This window comes from Heterodontus francisci, chromosome 19 (assembly GCF_036365525.1).
Source record: "Heterodontus francisci isolate sHetFra1 chromosome 19, sHetFra1.hap1, whole genome shotgun sequence".
Classification (NCBI taxonomy): Eukaryota; Metazoa; Chordata; class Chondrichthyes; order Heterodontiformes; family Heterodontidae; genus Heterodontus; species Heterodontus francisci.
This window is the reverse complement of record NC_090389.1, coordinates 92215982-92238843: the sequence shown is the minus strand read 5'-3', so window position 1 is coordinate 92238843 and position 22862 is coordinate 92215982. Positions and strand designations below refer to the sequence as shown.

General features: G+C 45.8%; 1 protein-coding gene across 6 annotated transcripts in view; it reads right to left on the bottom strand.

Moving 5' to 3' along the window:
* The window catches only part of LOC137380305 (transcriptional regulator QRICH1-like), a 77374-nt gene that overhangs the window by 50492 nt on the left and 4020 nt on the right, over nt 1-22862 (bottom strand). For 2 of the 6 annotated variants that reach the window (XM_068052216.1, XM_068052217.1), the window contains exons 1-2: nt 21427-21516; nt 2546-2857 (exon numbers count right to left, since the gene is read on the bottom strand). In XM_068052216.1, coding sequence (XP_067908317.1) covers nt 2546-2857; nt 21427-21429 — 315 coding nt within the window. In that variant the 5' untranslated portion in view covers nt 21430-21516. Of the gene's footprint in view, nt 1-2545; nt 2858-21225; nt 21362-21426; nt 21517-21841; nt 21990-22862 lie in introns of those variants that run through there. The other 4 variants (XM_068052218.1, XM_068052222.1, XM_068052221.1 and 1 more) reach the window with 4 other exon arrangements.

The following is a 22862-nucleotide window of genomic DNA, read 5'->3' as shown; positions in this document are numbered from 1 at the left end:
TTCAGGAGGAGGCTGAGATGGATCACCCACTCGGCACTTCTGGCTGAAGACTGTTGCAACTACTTCATCCTTATCTTTTGCACTGATGTGCTGGGCTCTTCCATCATTGAGGATGGGGATATTTGTTGAGCCACCTCCTCCAGTTAGTTGTTTAATTGTCCACCACCATTCATGACTGAATGTGGCAGGACTGCAGAGGCTAGATTTAATCCGTTGGTTATGGGATCGCTTAGCTCTGTCTACCACATGCTGCTTACGCTGTTTGGCATGCAAGTAGTCCTGTGTTGCAGCTTCATCAGGTTGACACCTCATTTTGAAGTAAGCAGCCTGGTGCTGCTCCTGGCAAGCCCCCCTACACTTTTCATTGAACCAAGGTTGACCCCCCCAGCTTAATGATAATGGTAGAGTGGGGGATATGCCGGGCATTGAGGTTACAGATTGTGGTTGAGTACAATTCTGCTTTTGCTGATGGCTAACAGTGCCTCATGGATGCCCAGTTTTGCATTGCCAGATCGGTTCGAAATCTATCCCATTTAGCACGGTGATAGTGCTACACAACACGATGGAGGGTATCCTCAATGTGAAGGCAGGACATCGTCTCCACAAGGACTGTACGGTGGTCAATCTTACCAATACTGTCATGGACAGGTGCATCTGCGGCAGGCAGATTGGTGAGGACAAGGTCAAGTATATTTTTCCCTCTTGTTGGTTTCCTCACCACCTGCCGCAGACCGAGTCTAGCAGCTATGTCCTTTACGACTCGGCCAGCTTGGTCAATATTGGTGCTACCGAGCCAATCTTGGTGATGGACAATGAAAGACCCCACCCAGAGTATATTCTGCACCCTTGCCACCCTCAGTGCTTCCTCCAAGCAGTGTTCAACATGGAGGAGTACTGATTAATCAGCTGAGCGGGCACGGTAGGTGGTAATCAGCAAGCGGTTTCCTTGTCTATGTTTGACCTGATGCCATGAGACTTCATGGGGTCTGGAGTCGATGTTGAGGACTTCCAGGGTAACTCCCTCCGACTTTATACCACTGTGCCGCCATCTCTGCTGGGTCTATCCGGCCAATGGGACAGGACAGACCCGGGAATAATGATGGCGATGTCTGGGACATTGTCTGTATGGTATGGTTCATGAGTATGACTATGTCAGGCTGTTGCTTGACTAGTCTGTGGGACAGCTCTCCAACTTTGGCACAGGCCCCCAGATGTTAGTAAGGAGGACTTTGTAGGGTTGACAGGGCTGGGTTTGCCATAGTCATTTCTGGTGCCGAGGTCAATGCCGGGTGGTCCGTCCGGTTTCGTTCCTTATTGACTTCATAGCGCTTAGATGCAACTGAGTGGCTTGTTCGGCCATTTCGGAGGGCATTTAAGAGTCAACCACATTGCTGTGGGTCTGGAGTCACATGTAGGCCAGACCCGGTCGAGACAGCCTTTACTCTCTAGAGTTTAGAAAAATGAGAGGAGATCTAATTGAGGTATATAAAATGATTAAGGTGATTGACAAAGTAGATGTAGACAGGATGTTTCCTCTTGTGGGGCAATCTAGAACGAGAGGTCATAGTTTTAGGATAAGGGGTAGCAGATTTAAAACAGAGATGAGGAGAAATTACTTCTCTCAAAAGGGTCACGAGTCTGTGGAATTCACTATCCCAGAGTGCAGTGGATGCCACGACATCGAGTAAATTTGAGGAGATAGACAGATTTTTAATTAGTAACGGGTTGAAGGGTTATGGAGAACGGCCAGGAAAGTGGAGTTGAGGCCGAAGTGAGATCAGTTACGACTGTATTGAATGGCGGAACAGGCTCGAGTGGCTGAATTGCCTACTCCTGTTCCTAGTTCTTATTTCCTTCCCTAAAAGATATTAGTGAACCAGATGGGTTTTTACAACACTTGACACAAAGGTTTCATGGCCATCATTAGACTAGCTTTTTTTTTTATTAATTGAATTCAATTTTCACCTTCTGCCACAGTGGGGTTCGAACCCATGTTCCCAGAGCAATACCTGGGTCTCTGGGTTACTAGTCCAGTGACAATACCACTATGCCACCACCTCCCCGTGAACTTTCTGCAGCCTTTGACATCATTGTCAACACCTTCAACGTCTTTACTCTGTTGCCCAGTTCAGTGGGAACGCCTTTTCTTTGTTCTACTCTTTGCTAGAAAATTGTTGGCAGCAATTCTCTAACAATGATTTCAGTTCCCATTCTGAGACGGTTACTTCTGAAGCACCACCACCTCCCCCCCCCACCCCAGCAATCCCATCTATCCTTGGACCCCAACACCGCGCGCCCCCCCCCCCCCCCCCACACACGCTGTCATTTGGCGACATTTGCAGATGTTGCAACAGCTTTTACATGTATGCCACCACAAAACACACACTGGAGCTTGGCTGCAGCAGCCATTTTACACCTATTAATTTTTAAAATTCACCAACCTCCCACTATGAAATCCCAAATATAACTTGCATAAAATTCTGGACATGCCACTTTAGGATATTATACAAATCTCGGCAGTCACAGATATAAATTGAGCTCATACCTGGATCTGCTGTGCCTGTTGCTGGATCTGGTGCTCCTGCTGTTGTACAGTCGATGTTACAGGACACGCAAGCTCAAGCAAGGAGCCAGCTACCTCGGCGCTGTCTGTGTAGATGCAGTTGCCGCCCTGCTGGTACACAGTCATGGTGGCCTGCTGGAACTCCTGTAGGGCTTCAGGTCCTTTTGCAGCCAGTGACTCCAGGAACTCTTTCATTCGGTGTTGGGGGATAGTACGTGCTTTCAACCGAATGTACTCCTCAAATGACATAGTGTTATCCAACGAGTTATTCATGGTTACAGTTTCCCTGGATTCCTAGACAAATGTTTAGAAAAAAAAATTGTGGATACTATTTTCTTTCAACTCTAACTTCTCCTAAATGACACCTCTACCAGCACGGCAGCAAGATGATCTGCATCCAGCACCCAATAATCAGAACTGCAAGTACAATGGGCATCAATTTGACCCAGATTAACACCCTCAGCTTTTCCTTCAATAGAGTTTTCTACAAAAGCAGAACCTCTCAATTAAAATGAATTAAACACAGTGAACAGCATGACTAGAACTTTCATATACTGTGTCATAGATACAAGGAGACACCAAGATTTTAATCTGAATTTCACCTTCCAATTTCCCTTGGAAATACCAACTGTATTGTACTCCATGACTGCTGCTACACTCACACAGCTCCCACCCAGACCAATGCTTGTTGTCTCCTTCCTCACCATGAGGAAATAGTGTGCCTTCCTCGAGGATGCTAGGAGTCTGGCTAATAAGCAAGAGTCATTCCTAATCCTTGCAGATGAATGAACGTCTTTTTGCTCCAAATCAGCTGTGGGGCTACTGAGTAGGTCAAAGTCTGTATAGAACCGTACAGCACAGAAACAGGCTATTTGGCTGATCAAAGCTGTGCTGGCATTGTTTCCCATTAAGTGCCTCATCTAATCCACTGCACTGTTCCCACATTTTGTTTTGATTTTTTTTCAAACAACTGATTTCTTTTTGAAAGGTGTTTGTGAAGTCTAACATGATAGAATTTTAACCATATCCTTCATGTCAACATTTTTCTAATTTTCCCCCTTTAATTATGTGATTATTTTAAATTTGTACCCTCTTGTCGACAATCCATCACTTCTTGAAGAGCTGCATTAGGTCACCCCTTAACCTTCTCTCCTCTAATGAAGAGCTCCAAATTCTCAAGTCTCTTTGTAACTGTAACCTTCATCCCAGCAACAACCTAGGGAATTTTTGAAGCACCTTTCCCACGGTTTTTTGGAAGAAGCACTGAAGACTAGTTGTCTCATGGGAGCCATTAGTTTGCAGCGGCTTTTTAATATATTAGAAGAGGTTTAGGATTCTTTAAAAAGGCGAATTGAAAGGCTGACTTCAATGGGATGAGACAGAGACTGTTCGCAGTAAACTGAGCAAATTAGTTTTTGTTATTCATGGGATGTGTGAGTCACTGTCAAGGCCAGCATTTGTTACCCATCCCTAAATACCCTTGACAACTGAGTGGCTTGGTAGGCCATTTCAGAGGGCAGTTAAGAGTCATCCACATTGCTGTGGTCTGGCCTATATGACTCCAGACCCAGGGTAAGGAAGACAGATTTTCTTTCCTAAAGGATATTAGTGAACCAGATGGGTTTTTAAACGACAGTTGATGATAGTCTCAGTAATGGTACCATGAACCGATTACTGATGCTAGCTTTCAATTCCAGATTTTTATTAACTAAATTAATTAATTAATTGAATTTAAATTCCACCAGCTGCTGTTTAGAATTTGAACCCATGTCTGCAGGACATTAGCCAGGGCCTCTGGATTACTAGTTCAGTGACATTACCGCTATGCCGTCTCCCCCGAACTGGTAAAAAGACAAAAGATCAGTGAAAGATGAATTTAATGTAATACAGAACCAGTTTATACCCCTAAAGGGCAAGACCTCTACTCGCAAAAAAGTAGCCACAGATGACTCAAGAGATAGAGACAACATAAAACTAAAAGCAAACAAAAATGCAAAAAAGGCAGAGATGCTGGCATATGGCCAATAAAGGTGTACTAAACAGATAGTAAGATCTACAGAAAAGGAGTACAAAAAGAAACTTGAACGATATAATTAAAATCAATTAAAAAAAGTTATATTAGAAAAAAAAAGAGGGTGGTCAGGAGTAATGTGGGCCCCTTGAAAACTGGGAACGGATGCTGCTAATGAAAATTAGGAAATGACGGGCATGTAGAATTATTACAAAAGTGAAATATTGCAGTTGCTGGAAATCTGAAATAAAAACAGAAAATGCTGAAAATACTCAGCAGATCTGGCAGCATCTGTGGAGACAGAAACAGATAACATTTCAGGTCTGTGACCTTTCATCAGAGGTCAACATTCTGGACATCCCAAGGAAACAATATTAAAACAGACAAGATTTCACCAAAATTAACACAATCAGAACAGTAAAAAAAAAAGAACATAATGACACTAAAGAGTGACAAATCCCCAGGACCAGATGGTTTCCATCCCAGGGATTTAAAGGAAGCTGGTGAGAACATTGTAGATGCCCCAATCATAATCTTTCAAGAACAAAGAACAGTACAGCACAGGAACAGGCCATTCGGCCCTCCAAGCATGCGCCGATCTTGATGCCTGTCTAAACTAAAACCTTCTGCACTTCCGGGGACTGTATCCCTCTATTCCCATCCTATTCATGTATTTGTCAGGATGCCTCTTAAACATTGTTATCGCACCTGCTTCCACCACCTCCCCCGGCAGCAAGTTCCAGGCACTCACCACCCTCTGTGTAAAGAACTTGCCTCGCACATCCCCTCTAAACTTTGCCCCTCGCACCTTAAACCTATGTCCCCGAGTAACTGACTCTTCCAACCTGGGAAAAAGCTTCTGACTATCCATTCTGTCCATGCCACTCATAACTTTGTAAGCCTCTATCATGTCGCCTCTCCACTCCGTCGTTACAGTGAAAACAATCCGAGTTTATCCAACCTCTCCTCATAGCTAATGCCCTCCAGACCAGGTAACATCCTGTTAAACCTCTTCTGTACCCTCTCCAAAGCCTGCACGTCCTTCTGGTAATGTGACGACCAGAATTGCACGCAATATTCTAAGCGTGGCCTAAGTAAAGTTCTGTACAGCTGCAGCATGACTTGCCAATTTTTATAGTCTATGCCACGACCGATGAAGGCAAGTATGCCGTATGCCTTCTTGACTACCTTATTCACCTGCGTTGCCACTTTCAGTGACCTGTGGACCTGTACGCCCAGATCTCTCTGCCTGTCAATACTCCTAAGGGTTCTGCCATTTACTGTATACTTCCCATCTGTATTAGATCTTCCAAAATGCATTACCTCACATTTTTAGAGTTAGAATTAGAACATTACAGCGCAGTACCGGCCCTTCGGCCCTCGATGTTGCGCCGACCTGTGAAACCATCTGACCTACACTATTCCATTTTCATCCATATGTCTATCCAATGACCACTTAAATGCCCTTAAAGTTGGCAAGTCTACTACTGTTGCAGGCAGGGCGTTCCACGCCCCTACTACTCTCTGAGTAAAGAAACTACCTCTGACATCTGTCCTATATCTATCACCCCTCAACGTAAAGCTATGTCCCCTCGTGTTTGCCATCACCATCCGAGGAAAAAGACTCTCCCTATCCACCCTATCTAACCCTCTGATTATCTTATGTCTCTATTAAGTCACCTCTCCTCCTCCTTCTCTCCAACGAAAACAACCTCAAGTCCCTCAGCCTTTCCTCGTAAGACCTTCCCTCCATACCAGGCAACATCCTAGTAAATCTCCTCTGCACCCTTTCCAAAGCTTCCACATCCTTCCTATAATGCGGTGACCAGAACTGCACGCAATACTCCAGGTGCGGTCTCACCAGAGTTTTGTACAGCTGCAGCATGACCTCGTGGCTCCGAAACTCGATCCCCCTACTAATAAAAGCTAACACACCATATGCCTTCTTAACAGCCCTATTAACCTGGGTAGCAACCTTCAGGGATTTATGCACTTGGACACCAAGATCTCTCTGTTCATCTACACTACCAAGAATCTTCCCATAAGCCCAGCACTCTGCATTCCTGTTACTCCTTCCAAAGTGAATCACCTCGCACTTTTCCGCATTAAACTCCATTCGCCATCTCTCAGCCCAGCTCTGCAGCCTATCTATGTCCCTCTGTAACCTACAACATCCTTCGGCACTATCCACAACTCCACCGACCTTAGTGTCATCCGCAAATTTACTAACCCACCCTTCTACACCCTCTTCCAGGTCATTTATAAAAATGACAAACAGCAGTGGCCCCAAAACAGATCCTTGCGGTACACCACTAGTAACTAAACTCCAGGATGAACATTTGCCATCAACCACTACCCTCTGTCTTCTTTCAGCTAGCCAATTTCTGATCCAAAGCTCTAAATCACCTTCAACCCCATACTTCCGTATTTTCTGCAATAGCCTACCGTGGGGAACCTTATCAAACGCCTTACTGAAATCCATATACACCACATCCACTGCTTTACCCTCATCCACCTGTTTGGTCACCTTCTCGAAAAACTCAATAAGGTTTGTGAGGCACGACCTACCCGTCACAAAACCGTGCTGACTATCGCTAATGAACTTATTCTTTTCAAGATGATTATAAATCCTGTCTCTTGTAACCTTTTCCAACATTTTACCCACAACCGAAGTAAGGCTCACAGGTCTATAATTACCAGGGCTGTCTCTACTCCCCTTCTTGAACAAGGGGACAACATTTGCTATCCTCCAGTCTTCCGGCACTATTCCTGTCGACAATGACGACATAAAGATCAAGGACAAAGGCTCTGTCCGGATTAAACTCCATCTGCCATTTCTCCGCCCAAGTCTCCAACCGATCTATATCCTACTGTATCCTCTGACAATCCTCATCACCATCTGCAACTCCACAAACCTTTGTGTTGTCTGCAAACTTACTAATCAGACCAGCTACATTTTCCTCCAAATCATTTATAGATACTACAAACAGCAAAGGTCCCAGCACTGATCCCTGCGGAACACCACTAGTCACAGCCCTCCATTCAGAAAAGCACCCTTCCACTGCTACCCTCTGTCTTCTATTATTGAGCCAGTTCTGTATCCATCTTGCCAGCTCACCTCTGATCCCGTGTGACTTCACCTTTTGTACCAGTCTGCCATGAGTTCTCTTTACCCAAGAACTGTGCTTTTGGATTGGAAAATTGCATATGTCATTCTGCTATTTGGGAAAGGAGAGGGGGAAAACACGAAGGGAATTATAGACCAGTTAGCCTAACATTTGTTGATGGGAAATTGCTGGAAATCTATAATTAAGGATAGGGTGATACCTCGAAAACTTTCAGCTGATCAGATTTGAAAAGGGTAGGTCTTGCCTGGTGAGCCCGAGTGAATTTTTTGAAGTAACTAAAACAGCGGACAGGGGAATGTCTATGGATGTTATTTAGATGAACTCCCAGAAAGCATTTGATAAAGTTGCTCATAAGAGACTGTTAGCTAAAGTTGAAGCACATGGAAATAGAAGGCAAATTATTGAAATAAAAACAGAAAATGCTGGAAATACTCAGCTAGTCTGGCAGCACCCTGGCAGAACTGACAGAAGGTCACAGACCTAAAATGCTAACTGTTTCTCTTTCCACAGATGCTGCCTGATCTGCACTTTCAGTTTTTATTTCAGATTTCCAGCATTGCAGTGTTTTGCTTTCGTAATTGTGTTTGTGCAAGGCAAATTATTGACCTCAATAGGAAATTTGTTGAGTGGCAGGAATCAGAGTAGGGATAATAGGCAGGTACAATTGGCAGGGTGTGACTAGTCTCAACTACTCACTGTATTTATTAACAACTTAGGTGATGGGATAGAAAGCTAAATATCCAAGTTTGCTGATTACAGAGATATTGATAAATTAAGTGATTGGGCAAAACTGTTGCAAATATCATCCACTCTGGATCTAAAAAAAGGAAAGAACAGGGTACTTTCTAAATGCTGAAAAGCTCGAAACAGTGGCGTCCCAAAGAGACTTGGGGGTCCAGGTACACAGATTAAAATATCATGAACAGATTCAGAAAATATCACAAAAGGTTAAAGGAACTCTGGCTTTTATATTTAGATAAAATACTGGGTGGGGGGGGGGGGGGGGGGGGGGGATGCGATAAAAGTCATGCTATAGTTATACAAAGCCCTGGTTAGACTACAACTGGAGTTCTGTGAACAGTTCTGGGTACCATACCTTAGGAAGGACATACCGGTTTTGGAGAGGGTGCAGCATAAATTTACCAGAATGATTCCGGCATTCCAAGGATTAAATTACAAGGGAAGATTACACAAACTCAGGTTGGCTTCCTTAGAATTTAGAGGTTAAGGGGCGATTTGATCAAAGTTTTCAAGATATTAAGGGGAACAGATAGGGTAGATACAGAAAAACTATTTCTTCCTGTTGGGGAATCTTGGATGAGGAAAGAGTCTTAAAAATTACAGCCAGACCTTTCTAGAGTGAAATTAGGAAACACTTCTACATATTAAATAATGGTAGAAGTTTGGAACTCTCTTCTGCCAATGGCAACTGATGCTAGGTCAATTGGTAATTTCTAATCTGGGATTGATAGATTTTTTTGTTAACCAAATGTATGAACGGACGTGATGAAAAGGCAGGTCTTAGGTCACATATCAACCACAATCTTGTTAAATGGCAGAACAAGCTCAAAGGGCTAAAGACCTACTCCAGTTCCTATAACCCAAGAGCTCCAATCGTGCACCAGTGGTTCTCTGGCACTTGGAATCTGGCAGCAACACAATTTGTAAAAACTGTGGGTTAACTACATTTCCTGGCCACAGTCTCCATCTGTCCTGTGTGGCTGATCATAAAGATCCTTAGTACAATCATTACAACCTGCTTGCATCCAGACACCTGGGAATACTACCTTGGCAAAAGGAATAACAAATTTCTTTGCAGTAATTAAGAAAAGTTTCTTCCTATACACATTGCTTTGGGAGTACTGTGAAAAGTAGATGGGTGTGAATTACAGATAAGGAACTGTGCTTTCAAGCTCCAGGTCTCCGATTGAGTGGATTCTAATTATGAGCCTACTCATTGGTAGGGTGTTGAATGAATACTTCACATCTGTCTTCACCCAAGAGAATGAGGATGTAGATATGGAACTTAGAGAGAGAGAGACTGTGAGGTTCTTGAGCAAATTGTCATAGGGAGTGACAAGGTATTGGAGGTTTTGGAAGGCTTAAAAGTGGACAAATCTCCAGGTCTGGACGATTTGTGTCCCAGGATGCTGTGGGAGGCGAGGGTGGAGACTGCAGGGGTTCTGACCCTAATTTTTAATTCCTCTCTGGCCACAGGGGAGGTGCCAGAGGACTGGAGAACAGCTAATGTGGTCCCACTACTTAAGAAAGGTTGTAGAGATAAGCCAGGGAACTACAGACCAGTGAGTCTCACGTCAGTGGTAGGGAAACTATTGGAGAAAATTCTGAAGGAGAGAATCTATCTCCACTTGGAGAGGCAAGATTTGATTAGGAATAGTCAGCAAGGCTTTGTCAGAGGGAGGTCATGCCTAACAAATTTGATTGAATTTTTTGAGCACGTGACCAGGTGTGTAGATGAGGGTAGTGCAGTTGATGTAGTTTACATGGATTTCAGCAAAGCCTTTAACAAGGTCCCACATGGGAGACTTACCAAGAAAGCAAATGCACATGGGATACAAGGTAACTTGATAAGGTGGATTCAAAATCGGCTTAGCTGTAGGAGACAGAGAGTGATGACAGACGGCTGTTTTAGTGACTGGAAGCCAGTGTCCAGTGGCGTAACACAGGGATCTGTGCTGGGTCCCCTATTGTTTGTCATTTATATAAACGACATAGATGACTATGTGGGGGGTAGGATCAGTAAGTTCGCGGATGACACAAAGATTGGCCGAGTGGTTAACAGTGAGGTGGAGTGTCTTGGGTTACAGGAAGATATAGACAGGATGGTCAAATGGGCAGAAAAGTGGCAGATGGCATTTAACCCTGAAAAGTGTGAGGTGATACACTTTGGAAGGAGTAATGTGACACGGAAGTATTCAATAAATGGTCTGACACTGGGAAGTTCCGAGGAACAAAGGGACCTTGGCGTGTTTGTCCATAGATCTCTGAAGGCAGAAGGGCAGGTTAATAGGGTGGTGAAAATGGCATATGGGACACTTGCCTTTATCAATCGAGACATAGATTACAAAAGCAGGGAGGTCATGTTGGAGTTGTACAGAACTTTGGTAAGGCCACAGCTGGAGTACTGTGTGCAATTCTGGTCGCCACATTATAGGAAGGATGTGATTGCATTGGAGGGGGTGCAGAGGCGATTCACCAGGATGTTGCCTGGGATGGAACATTTAAGCTATGAAGAGAGGTTGGATAGGCTTGGGTTGTTTGCGCTGGAGCAGAGAAGACTGAGGGGTGACCTGATCGAGGTGTACAAGATTATGAGGGGCATGGACAGGGTGGATAGGGAGCAGCTGTTCCCCTTAGTTGAAGGGTCAGTTACGAGGGGTCACAAGTTTAAGGTGAGGGGCGGGAGGTTTAAGGGGGATTTGAGGAAGAACTTTTTTACCCAGAGGGTGGTGACAGTCTGGAATGCCCTGCCTGGGAGGGTGGTAGAGGCAGGTTGCCTCACATCCTTTAAAAAGTACCTGGATGAGCACTTGGCACGTCATAACATTCAAGGCTATGGGCCAAGTGCTGGCAAATGGGATTAGGTAGACAGGTCAGGTGTTTTAATGCATCGACGCAGACTCGATGGGCCTCTTCTGCACTGTATTATTCTGTGATTCAGTATTCACCCCACACCAACTACTCTGATTTGAACAGCAGTAAGTATTCCAATTTTTCATATTATTCCACAAATTGGGCTTTTCCATGTAACTATGTTGCACTTATGCTGTCACACTATTCCCCTGGGTATAACATGAACCACGTCTACAACCAGAGTCCTTGTAGCAGCTGGCTTGAAGTACCCGTCATTATGCCCAAGCCCAGCCCCATTTATATCCTTTTATTGTTTCTCCACTGACGTCTTCTCGGCTTTTGTATTTGTTCATGGGATGTGAGCATTTCTAGCAAGGCCAGCATTTGTTGCCCATCCCCAATTGCCCTTGAGAAAGTGGTGGCGAGCCAGCTTCTTGGAGCACTGCAGCGCATATTGCATAGTCTAAATCACTGCATGGTTTCTTAGCTGGATAAGCTTAGACGGTCACATACCCAAGGACCATCTGTATGGTGGTTTGCAAGCATGAAACGAAGACCCTAAATGTCACTATCGCAACTGGGAGTCACTAGCTGGCGAAAGGGGGAAATGGCGCCACATCCTGTGGACTGGTGTGCACGACCACGATGACCTGTGGCTACAGCAGCCTGGCAACAGACGCCAACATCAAAAACAACAACTCAGTTCACTTGGCAGCTTCACGTTTGTGGCAGAACCTGCCTCACAAGGACTGGCCTTCACAGCCATCAGCAAAAGGTGCACCAAGAGAAGACACCCCACCTAAATGGATTGTTTACTGTGTGTCCATCATCTTTCGTAGATGGAAGGATGCCAACATGCATAGCTATTTAAACAAACTGGAAGTTAAAAAACACTTGGAAATTACATTTGTAACCTTCAAAACATTTTTGCAGTAATCAGAAAATAAAGATTTGGCTGTGTTAAATAAAGTATTACAGCACAAACAGGCTATTCGATCCAATAGTTATATGCCAGTGTTTACTGTCCACACAAGCCTCCTCCCACCCTTCATCTCACCACCAGCCCCTCTACATCCTTCTACTCCTTTCTCCCTTTCGTGTTTATCCAGCTTCCCCTTAAATGCATCACCTGCTGCTCACCTGAATTAGTCCTTGTAGTAGCGAGTTCCACATTCTCACCTCTTTCTGCATTAAGTTTCTCCAGATCTCCCTATTAGATACGCTCATATTTATCACCCTTAGCTCTGGTCTCACCTGCAAGTCATTACAGTGCAGAGGGAGGTCATTTGGCTCATCGTGTCCATGCCAATTCTCTGTAGAGAAATCCAGTCAGTCTCATTCCCTCGCTTGATTCCCTTAGCTCTGGAAGTTTATTTCCCTCAAGTGCCCATCCAATTTCCTTTAGAAATCATTAAGCATCTCCACTTCCACCAGCCTTGCAGGTAGCGAGTTCCAGAGCATTACTGCTCGCTGTGTATAAAAGTTCTGTCTGGCATCTCCCGTGCATCTCTTGCCCAAAATGTTTAAAATCTGTGTCCCTAGTCTTTGTACCATCAGCTCATGGGAATAGCTTTTAGGGTCAGAGTCCTATACATCACAGGAGGCGGCCATTGGGCCCATCGAGTCCATGCCGCTCTCCACGAAGCTATGCAGTAAGTCCCACTCCCCAGCTATAGCTTTCTTTGACCACCTTATCTAATAGGTCATAATCTTGTACATCTCCATCAAATCTCCCCTCAATCTTCTTTGCTCCAAGAAGAACAACCCCAGCTTCTCTGAACTAACCTTGCAACTGACATCCCTCATCTGTGAAGCGGACACAATACTCTAGTTGGGACCTGACTAGAGATTTGCAAAAGGTTCAGCATAACTTCCCTACTTTTATACTCAATACCTCTATCTATGAAGCCCAAGATCCCACATGCTTTGCTAATTACTGCGGTGGCCCAGTGGTTAGCACTGCAGCCTCACAGCTCCAGCGACCCGGGTTCAATTCTGGGTACTGCCTGTGTGGAGTTTGCAAGTTCTCCCTGTGTGTGCATGGGTTTCCTCCGGGTGCTCCGGTTTCCTCCCACAAGCCAAAAGACTTGCAGGTTGATAGGTAAATTGGCCATTATAAATTGCCCCTAGTATAGGTAGGTGGTAGGGAAATATAGGGACAGGTGGGGATGTGGTAGGAATATGGGATTAGTGTAGGATTAGTATAAATGGGTGGTTGATGGTCGGCACAGACTCGGTGGGCCGAAGGGCCTGTTTCAGTGCTGTATCTCTAAAACATGTGCATGTGTCAGACACTGTATAAGCAGACAGTTTCCCCCACCTGTTTACTGAAGTACATTGGGATTATAGGCATCAGGCATGCTCCTGAATAATGCAATGATAGCCATCTTTAAGTGTGTGTGCCTAGAAGGCAAGCATTAACCCTTAACATACTGCACAGAAGCTCCCACAAACAGCAATGAGATAAAGATCAATTAATGTTTTTGTGATGTTGATTGAGCGATAAATATTGGCCCGGTCACAACTCCCCAGCTCTGCTTCCAAATAGTGCCATGGGAGGTTTTTTTTCACATCTACCCAAGCAGGCAAAACTCTGTTGAACTTCTCATCTGAAAGACAGCACATCCGAAAGTGCAGCATTCCATCAGTACGGCCCCTCCGACAGCTCAGCACTCCGTCAGTACTGCAATGGAGCATCAGCTCTTTCAGCCAATGTCCCAGACTTCTCCATCACGATCCCTGGGTATGTCCTGACCCATCAGAAGTGGCAGCACAGTGGCATACAGTCAGAACCCTCATTGCATCAGGTCACACATGGGCAAGGAAATCTGTGACTCATCAGCTGAGGGAGGGTGCTAGGTGTTAATCAGTACTCCTCCATGTTGAACATCACTTGGAAGAAACACTGAAGGTAGTAAGGGCACAGAATGTATTCTGGGTGGGGGACTTCAACATCCATCACCAAAAGTGGCTCGGTAGCACCACTAATGACCAAGCTGGCAGAGTCCTGAAGGACACATCTGCCATACTGGGCCTGCGGCAGGTGGTGAGAACATCAACATGTGGGAAAAACCTACTTGAGCTTGACCTCACCAATTTGTCGCAGATGCAGGCGGCCACGGCTGTACTGATTCCATCATCACACAGAAGACACCGTTCATCAGCATAGCATTATCACTATGCTAAGGTGGATAGATTTAGAATAGACCGAGCAGCCATGGGCCATCAGCAGAAGTGCATTCCACCACAATTGGCCTGGCATATTGCTCACTCTGCCATTGCCATCAAGCCTGGTTCAGTGAGGATTGTAGGAGAGCATGCCAGGTGAAGTACCAGACATGCTAAAGAGGTGCCAACCTAGTAAAGCTACAACACAGGACTACCTGCATGCTAACCAGCAGAAGCAGCAAGCTACAGACAGAGGTGAGCAATCCCACAACCAGTGGATCAGATCAAAGAGCTGCAGTTCTACCACATCCAGCTGCAAATTAAACAACTAACAGAAGGAGCAGACGCAATCCTCAACGTGGAACCCAGCACACAAATGCAAAAGACGAGGCTAAAGCCTATGAAACCATCTTCAGCCAGAGGTACCAAATGGATGATGCATCTCAGCCTCTTCCTGAGGTCCCCACCATTACAAAAATAGTGTCTTCAGCCAATTCGATTCATTTCACATGAAGAAAAGGGTAAGCACGCTGGATAGAGCAAAGACTATGGGCACCGACCACATCCTAGCTGTACTGAAGACTTGTGCTCCAGAACCATCTGCATCTCTAGCCAAGCCAATCCAGTACAGCTATGACACTGACATCGACCTGACAATGTGGAAAACTCCCCCTGTAGGTCCTGTTCATAAAAAGTAGGACAAATCTAATCCAGCCAATTATCGCCCCACCAGCAGAATATAACCATATTCCCTTGACATTCAATAGAATTACCATTGCTGAATCCCCCATCATAACACCCTGCAGGGTTACAGTCGACCAGAAACTGAACTGTACCAGCCAAGTAAATACTGTTGCTACAAAAGCAGGTCAGAGACTGGGAATTCTGCAGAAAGCAACTCAAATCCTGATTCCCCAAAGCCTGTCCACCATCTACAAAGCACAAGACAGGAGTGTGATGGAATACTCTCCACTTGCCTGGATGAGTGCAGTTCCAACAACACTCAAGAAACTCGACACCATACAGGACAAAGCAGCCCGCTTGATTGGCACCCCACTGACCACCTTCAACACAAACTCCCTCCACCACCAGCACGCAGTGGCAGCACTATGTACTACTTATAGGATGCACACCTGCAAGTACCATCTAAGTCACACACCATCCTGGTGTGGAACTATATTGCTGCTCCTTCACTGTTGCTGGGTAAAAATCCTGGAATTCCCTCCCTAACAGCACTGTAGGTGTACCTCCATCTCATGGACTGCAGCTGTTCAAGAAGGCAGCTCACCACCACCATCTCAAGAGTAATTAGAGAATGACAATAAATGGCAGCTTTATAAGAAATGCCCAAATCCCACCAATGAATATAAAAAGCCATTCAGGGAAAAGCAGCCTGCCTGTCTGGCACTCCATTTAACACCAGCACACTGTGGCTGCAGTGGGCACCATCTACAAGATGCACTGCAAGAACTTTCCACAGCTTCTTTGAAAGTACCTTCCAAATCCATGACCTCTATCACCTAGAACAAATGTAGCATGGGAACACCACCGCCTGCAATTTCCTCTCCAGGTCACACACCATCCTGACTTGGAAATATATTTCACCCATCATCGCTGGGTGAAAATCCTGCAACTTCCTACTTAACAGCAGTGTGGGAGCACAGATTTCAGTGATTCAAGAATGCAGTCACCACCACCTCAAAGGTAATTGGGGATGGGCAATACAGGTCTCGTCAGCAACAACCACATCCCATGAATGAATAAAAAGGAAATCTCAGGGCTTCAAACTGCAAAATTCAACTCCCTCAGTCATTCCTTAATGATACAGATTTACAGCTTTAAAACTCAAGCTTGGCATCAAAACACTATTTCCAGATTCAATCTCACCTTCTCAATTCTATCCAACTTTTCATGCGTCCTGCATTATATGCCTTTTCACAGAAACACAAGTTTATCTGGCACACCCTGTCGGTGCTGCCTTCTTTACCAGAGCAATCCAGAAATAAGCTCACCACGCTGTTTTCTACCCAGAGCTCCAATTTGCACCAAACAGATGCAACGATCTGTGCTGCACTCCCTGGGGCAAAACATTCTAAACTCCAATAACAATCTGTGTGAAGATACTGCTCCCAACCTCTCTTCTCACAATGATGTTAAGCTGATGAACCCTCATCACTGACCCCTCAAATGGAGTAAATTGGCTTTTTCTCTTATCAATACTCTTCATAATCTTGATACCTCAAACCTGAAGCAGAAAAGGCTGATGAGAAGAAATAGCTGTTGCTCAAATTTCACTTCATAACTGCAGTTCCCAATCCCATGCTGTACACTGACTCAAACAGCTTTTCTACAGTGGGACTCCCAATATTGCAAGGCATAAACTCATTACTTCTATACTATTGTACTTTATGTCCCAATTTATGAAACACAAAACTCTATCGACTTTCTGGCTTTACAGTAACACAAGAGTAGACCATTTATCCTGCGTTTTTAGGGCACTGCGTTTCAAACCCGAGGTCTCCCCTCCCTTCAGCGTATTCCTTATTTTTCTCTCCCAAAACTTCACATACGCTAACACCTATCTGCCTATTACATTCTCTTTTACAGTTCTCGCTGTTTGCCAAACCTTTTTTTGCAGTCAGCAAACTGATGTTGGTGTTCCCAATTCAAGTTCAAACCATCTACATATAAACCAAAACCAAAGTGGCCCTTACGCACCAGCATTCCAAGATGGAAGCAGGGAATTTGGCTCAACCGGTCCCTATCAGTGTTTATCCTATTCCCATATTCCTATAACCCCTTTCTTTTAACCCTCTAACCTCTTCAAAAATTGACACTCTTAGCTTTAAATCAACACCAATCCTGTCCAACCTTCAACTGACACAAATTGCCCAGGTATGTCCTGTACACAAGAAGCAGGACAAATCCAACCCGGCCAATTACCACCCCATCAGTTCACTCTCAATCATCAGTAAAGTGATGCAAGGTGTCATCAACAGTGCCATCAAGTGGCACTTGCTTAGCAACAACCTGCTCAGTGACGCGCGGTTTGAATTCCGCCAGGGCCACTCAGCTCCTGACCTCATTACAGCCTTGGTTCAAAAATGGACAAAAGAGCTGAACTCAAGAGGTGAGGTGAGAATGACTGCCCTTGACATCAAGGCAGCATTTGACCGAGTATGGCATCAAGGAACCCTAGCAAAACTGGAGTCAATGGGAATCAGGGGGAAAACTCTCTGCTGGTTGGAGTCATACCTAATGCAAAGGAAGATGGTTGTGGTTGTTGGAGGTCAATCATCTGAGCTCCAGGACATCACTGCAGGAGTTCCTCAGGGTAGTGCCCTAGGCCCAACCATCTTCAGCTGCTTCATCAATGACCTACCTTCAAATCATAAGGTCAGAAGTGGGGATGTTCGCTGATGTTCAGCACCATTCACAACCCCTCAGATACTGAAGCAGTCAGTGTAGAAATGCAGTAAGACCTGGACAATCCAGGCTTGGGCTGATAAGTGGCAAGTAACATTCGCGCCACACAAGTGCCAGGCAATGACCACCTCCAACAAGAGAGAATCTAACCATCTCCCCTTGACATTCAATGGCAATACCATCGTTCAATCCCCCACTAACATCCATGGGGCTACCATTGACCAAAAACTGAACTGGAGTAGCCACAGTATTCATATGGCTACAAGAGCAGATCAGAGGCTAGGAATCCTGCGGAGAGTAACTCATCTCCTGACTCCCCAAAGCTTGTCCACCATCTACAAGGCACAAGTCAGGAGTGTGATGGAATACTCTCCACTTGCCTGGATGGGTGCAGCTCCAATAACACACAAGAAGCTCAACACCATCCAGGACAAAGTAGCCCGCTTGATTGGCACTCCATCCACAAACATTCACTCCCTCCACCACCGATGCACAGTGGCAGCAGTGTGTACCATCTACAAGATGCACTGCAGCAATGCACCAAGGCTCCTTAGACAGCACCTTCCAAACCCGCGACCTCTACCAACTGGAAGGGCAAGGGCAGCGAATGCATGCAAACACACCACCTGCAAGTTCCCCTCCAAGTCACACACCATCCTGACTTGAAACTATATCGCCGTTCCTTCATTGTCACTGGGTCAAAATCCTGGAACTCCCTTCCTAATAGCACTGTGGGTGTACCTACCCCACATGGACTGCAGTGGTTCAAGGAGGTAGCTCACCACCACCTTCTCAATAGCAATTGCCACTTGGCCCATCAAATCGGCACTGTTTTTTTCACAGAGTAATCCAGCTAGTCCCGCTCACCAACCAAGGCTCTTTCCCCACATCCCTGCAATTTCTTCAAGTACGTATTCTATTCCCTTTTGAAGGCTACTATCGAATCTGTATTCACCACCCTATCAGGCAGTGCATTCCAAATTCTAACCACTTGGTGTAGAAAACGCCATTGGAAATAGAGTAAATAAGGAGAAACTATTTAAACTCTTCATGACTTTTAACTATTGGCAATAAATCTCTTTAGAGCAGAGAAGGCTAAGAGGAGAACAATGCCAGCTTCCTCGGTTGATTCACATCTCTAGAATGGTTCCAGATAGTAAACCAGTTCAGTACCCTCTGCAAAGCGTTCATGTCCTTACTAAAGTGTAGTGCCCAGAAATGGGCACAATACTCCAGCTTATTTAAATATTTGCCAATTAAACAGTCCCTTGGTCTCTTCTCCCACACCTCAGGGTTAAAGAGGCAAGAGGAGAAACTGACCAAGTTTACTCATAGTTATGATGAAGGGGTCAAATCTCAGGCGACACAGGTTCCAGCAGAGGGATGGTGTTATATTTCTTCCTTATAGTCATATGACTGAATTCCCCAAGCCCCAAGGCACTTTATTGAATGATTTCTAAAAATCTGTAATCGCTTTAAACACTGCATTACCTATTTATCCATTTGGTTACATCAAGAAAAAAGTGATACCAATCTTGAGTTTTACAACCCTGCAGATTTAACTCAATGATGACTAAAAAGAGCTAAGGAGCTCCACCTAAAAAAGTGCTGGGAAATATTGTGGGTGGCAGTGCAGTAAATGATCCAGTAAGTATGTGGGGTGAAGGAATTGTGTGGGATAGAGCGTTCAGGGGAATGAGAGAAATGCTCAGATGCACAGACTTAATTGGCATCAACAAAATTTTGAACTATGAGGACACGAGGGTTACAGGGAACAGGCAGGAAAGTGGAGTTAAGAGGCCATGATCAGATCAGCCATGATTTTACTGAATGGCGGAGCAGGCTCGAGGGTCATCTGGCCTGCTCCTATTTCTTATGTCGTTACTCTTTTCTTTTTCTCACTAGTTTCTACACCAACATGGCACAGAGCCACAATGTAGAAACTACAATATAAATCAGTCCAACAGGCATTGAATGTGAGATATGCTTGCATATATATCAATTTTATAATTATGTTCAGATCCCTCCTTCGCATCACCTCTGCCTATCTCTGCGACCTCCTCCAGCCTTCTGACACCTCTGCATTCCTCCAATTCTGGCATCCTGCACATCCCCGATTTCTGTTGTTCCACTGTTTGCGGGCATGCCTTCAGTTGCCTCAGCCCTAAGCTTATAGAGTCAGAGTCTTTTATGGCACAGGCGGAGGCCATTCGGCCCATTGAGACCATGGAGCTATGCTGTCAGTCCTGCTCGATCCTCATAGTCCTGCAAGTCTATTTCTTTCTCAGGGGGCCATCCAACTTCCTCTTGAAGTCATTGATTATCTTTGCTTCCACCACCCTTGTGGTCAAGTTCCAGGTCATTCACATCCGCTGCATAAAGAAGTGCTTCCTCATATCCCCCCTGCATCTTTTGCCTCAAACTTTCATTGTGGCCCCTAGTTCTTGTACCATGTTAATGAGAACAGCTTTTCCCTGTCTAACTTATCTATGCCTGTTATAATCTTGTACACTTCTATTAAATCTCCCCTCAATCTCCTTTGCTCCAGGGAGAACAAACTCAGCTTTTCCAACCTAACCTTGTAACTAAAATTCTTCATTCTTGCATCCATTCTGGTAAATCTCCTCTGCACCCTCTCAAGGACCTTCCTGAAGTATGGTGACCAGAACTGGATGCAATATTCCAGCTGGGGCCTAACCAGAGCTTTCAAAGGTTCAGCATAACTTCCCTGCTTTTGTACACCATGCCTCTATTTATGAAGCCCAAATTCCCATATGCTTTACTAACCACTCTCTCAATATGTCCTGCCACCTTCAAAGATCGATGCACATACACCCCCAGGTCCCTCTGTTCCTGCACACTATTTAGAACTGTGCCATTAAGTATTTATTGCCTCTCCCTATTCCTTCTGCCAAAATGCATCACCTCACACTTGTCAATATTAATTCCATCTGCCATCTCTCTGCCCATTCTGTTAGCCTATCTATGTCCTGTTACAGGTGGTTCATATCATCCTCACTGTTTACCACACCTCCAAGTTTGCTGCTGTCAGCAAATTTTGAGATTCTACTCTGTATTCCAAGATCCAAGTCATTTATATTTAGCAAAAATGCAGTGGCACTGACCCTTGGGGAACACCACTACCTACCATCCTCCAGTCTGAAAAGCTCTAGAATTCTCTCAATGAACCCCTCTTCGCTTCTGGAAACCTACCTCTTGGACCAGGCTTTCAATTACCCGCCCTAATATCTCCCTGATTCAATACGTCCGAAAACGCTTTATTACATTAAAGGCGCTATATAAGTGCAAACAGTTGTTGTGTTGCCATGTAATACCTTGGAAAATGGTACCAATGTATTGTTGCTTTATGACAGTTTCTGCTACCTGGCTCAGTGACAGGGCTGGAGGCGGAAAGGAGGCTCAAACGGGGAAGTAGCGGCTATTCAATGACCTCCGGGCGGGAAGAACCGTTACCGGAGCCTCCGTACTCGGTGCCCGGGCTGTGGGGCCGAAAGCCTGGCCTCCAGCAAACTCACCATCAGCAGCTCAGTGCGAGGCGGCGGCGCTCACCTTCCTCCTGGGATGTGCATCCTAGCGCCAGGCCGCTGCTCCTCGGTGTCGCCCAGCGCCACGATACCCCCAACCCCCCCACCCCGAGAGTCCATCCACCGCGCCCTGACGTCAGCGCGCATCCTCGGGGGCGCGCCCGTACGGCAAACCACGCGCCTACCGGGCACGCGCGCGTCTCCCGCCCCCGCGGGGCCCAGCTCGCGCTCCCGTTGCTCCGCCAACCGCCCGCGTTCCCCTCCCCCCCTCCCAACACTGCCCGGTCCCCGGCACCGCAGCTCGGCATCCCGGGGCCCAGGCCGCGGGGGAAGCCCAGGCTCTGTACAACGCCTCACAGCGGCTGCCTTCCCCCGCCTGCGGCCTCCTCTCGCACCTGCCGCTTACCTCAGCCTGTGCTGGCCCAGTCCGGTACCGTCCAGCCTGACCCTGCTCCGCTCCCACTCGCCGCCGCCCGGCCTCTTTATTGTGTTTTCTTTCGTTCTAAATCTCAGAGAGCGCCATGTTACAGCCCGCCCGCCCGCCGCAGCCAATCCGCGCCCGTCTCCCGCCGCAGCCAATCCGTGCCGCCCCTCCCGCCGCAAGTCTCGCGAGCCTTCACTGTCAGCCCGACATCTCTTAAAGGGCCGCTGCAGCTGAATGCTGGGTCTATTCTCAGAGGAACAGGAAGAGGCCATTCAGCCCCTTGAACCTGTTCTACCGTTATTTTTAAATTCACTTACCAGTTTGGTTGCATAACACTTAATATCCTGACCTATCAAAAATCTATGGCTAAAAGCAAAATCTGAAATAAAAACAGAAAGTACTGGAAATACACAAGTCGTCACATCCAACTCATAACGTTAACTCTGCTTCTCTCTCCCCAGATGCTGCCAGACCTACTGAGTATTTACAGAATTTTTTTTTATTTCAAAAATCCATGGATCTCACTTTTGGAAATGTTTAAATGAGCACGGAAGTTCTCCAGTTGTCTGGGTCACTATTTATCCCTCAACCGGCGGCGCAGTGGTTAGCACCGCAGCCTCACAGCTCCAGGGACCCGGGTTCAGTTCTGGGTACTGCCTGTGCAGAATTTGCAAGTTCTCCCTGTGTCTGCGTGGGTTTTCGCCGGGTGCTCCGGTTTCCTCCCACAGCCAAAGACCTGCAGGTTGATAGGTAAATTGGCCATTGTAAATTGCCCTGAGTGCAGGTAGGTGGTAGGGAATATGGGATTACTGTAGGGTTAGTATACATGGGTGGTTGTTGGTCGGCACAGACTTGGTGGGCCGAAGGGCCTGTTTCAGTGCTGTATCTCTAAATAAAAATAAAAAATAAAACCGCTATCAGTTAAAAAAAAAATTATCTGGTCATTATCCTATTTCTATTTGTGGGATGTTGCTGTGCACAAATTGGATCCAATGTTTCCTAC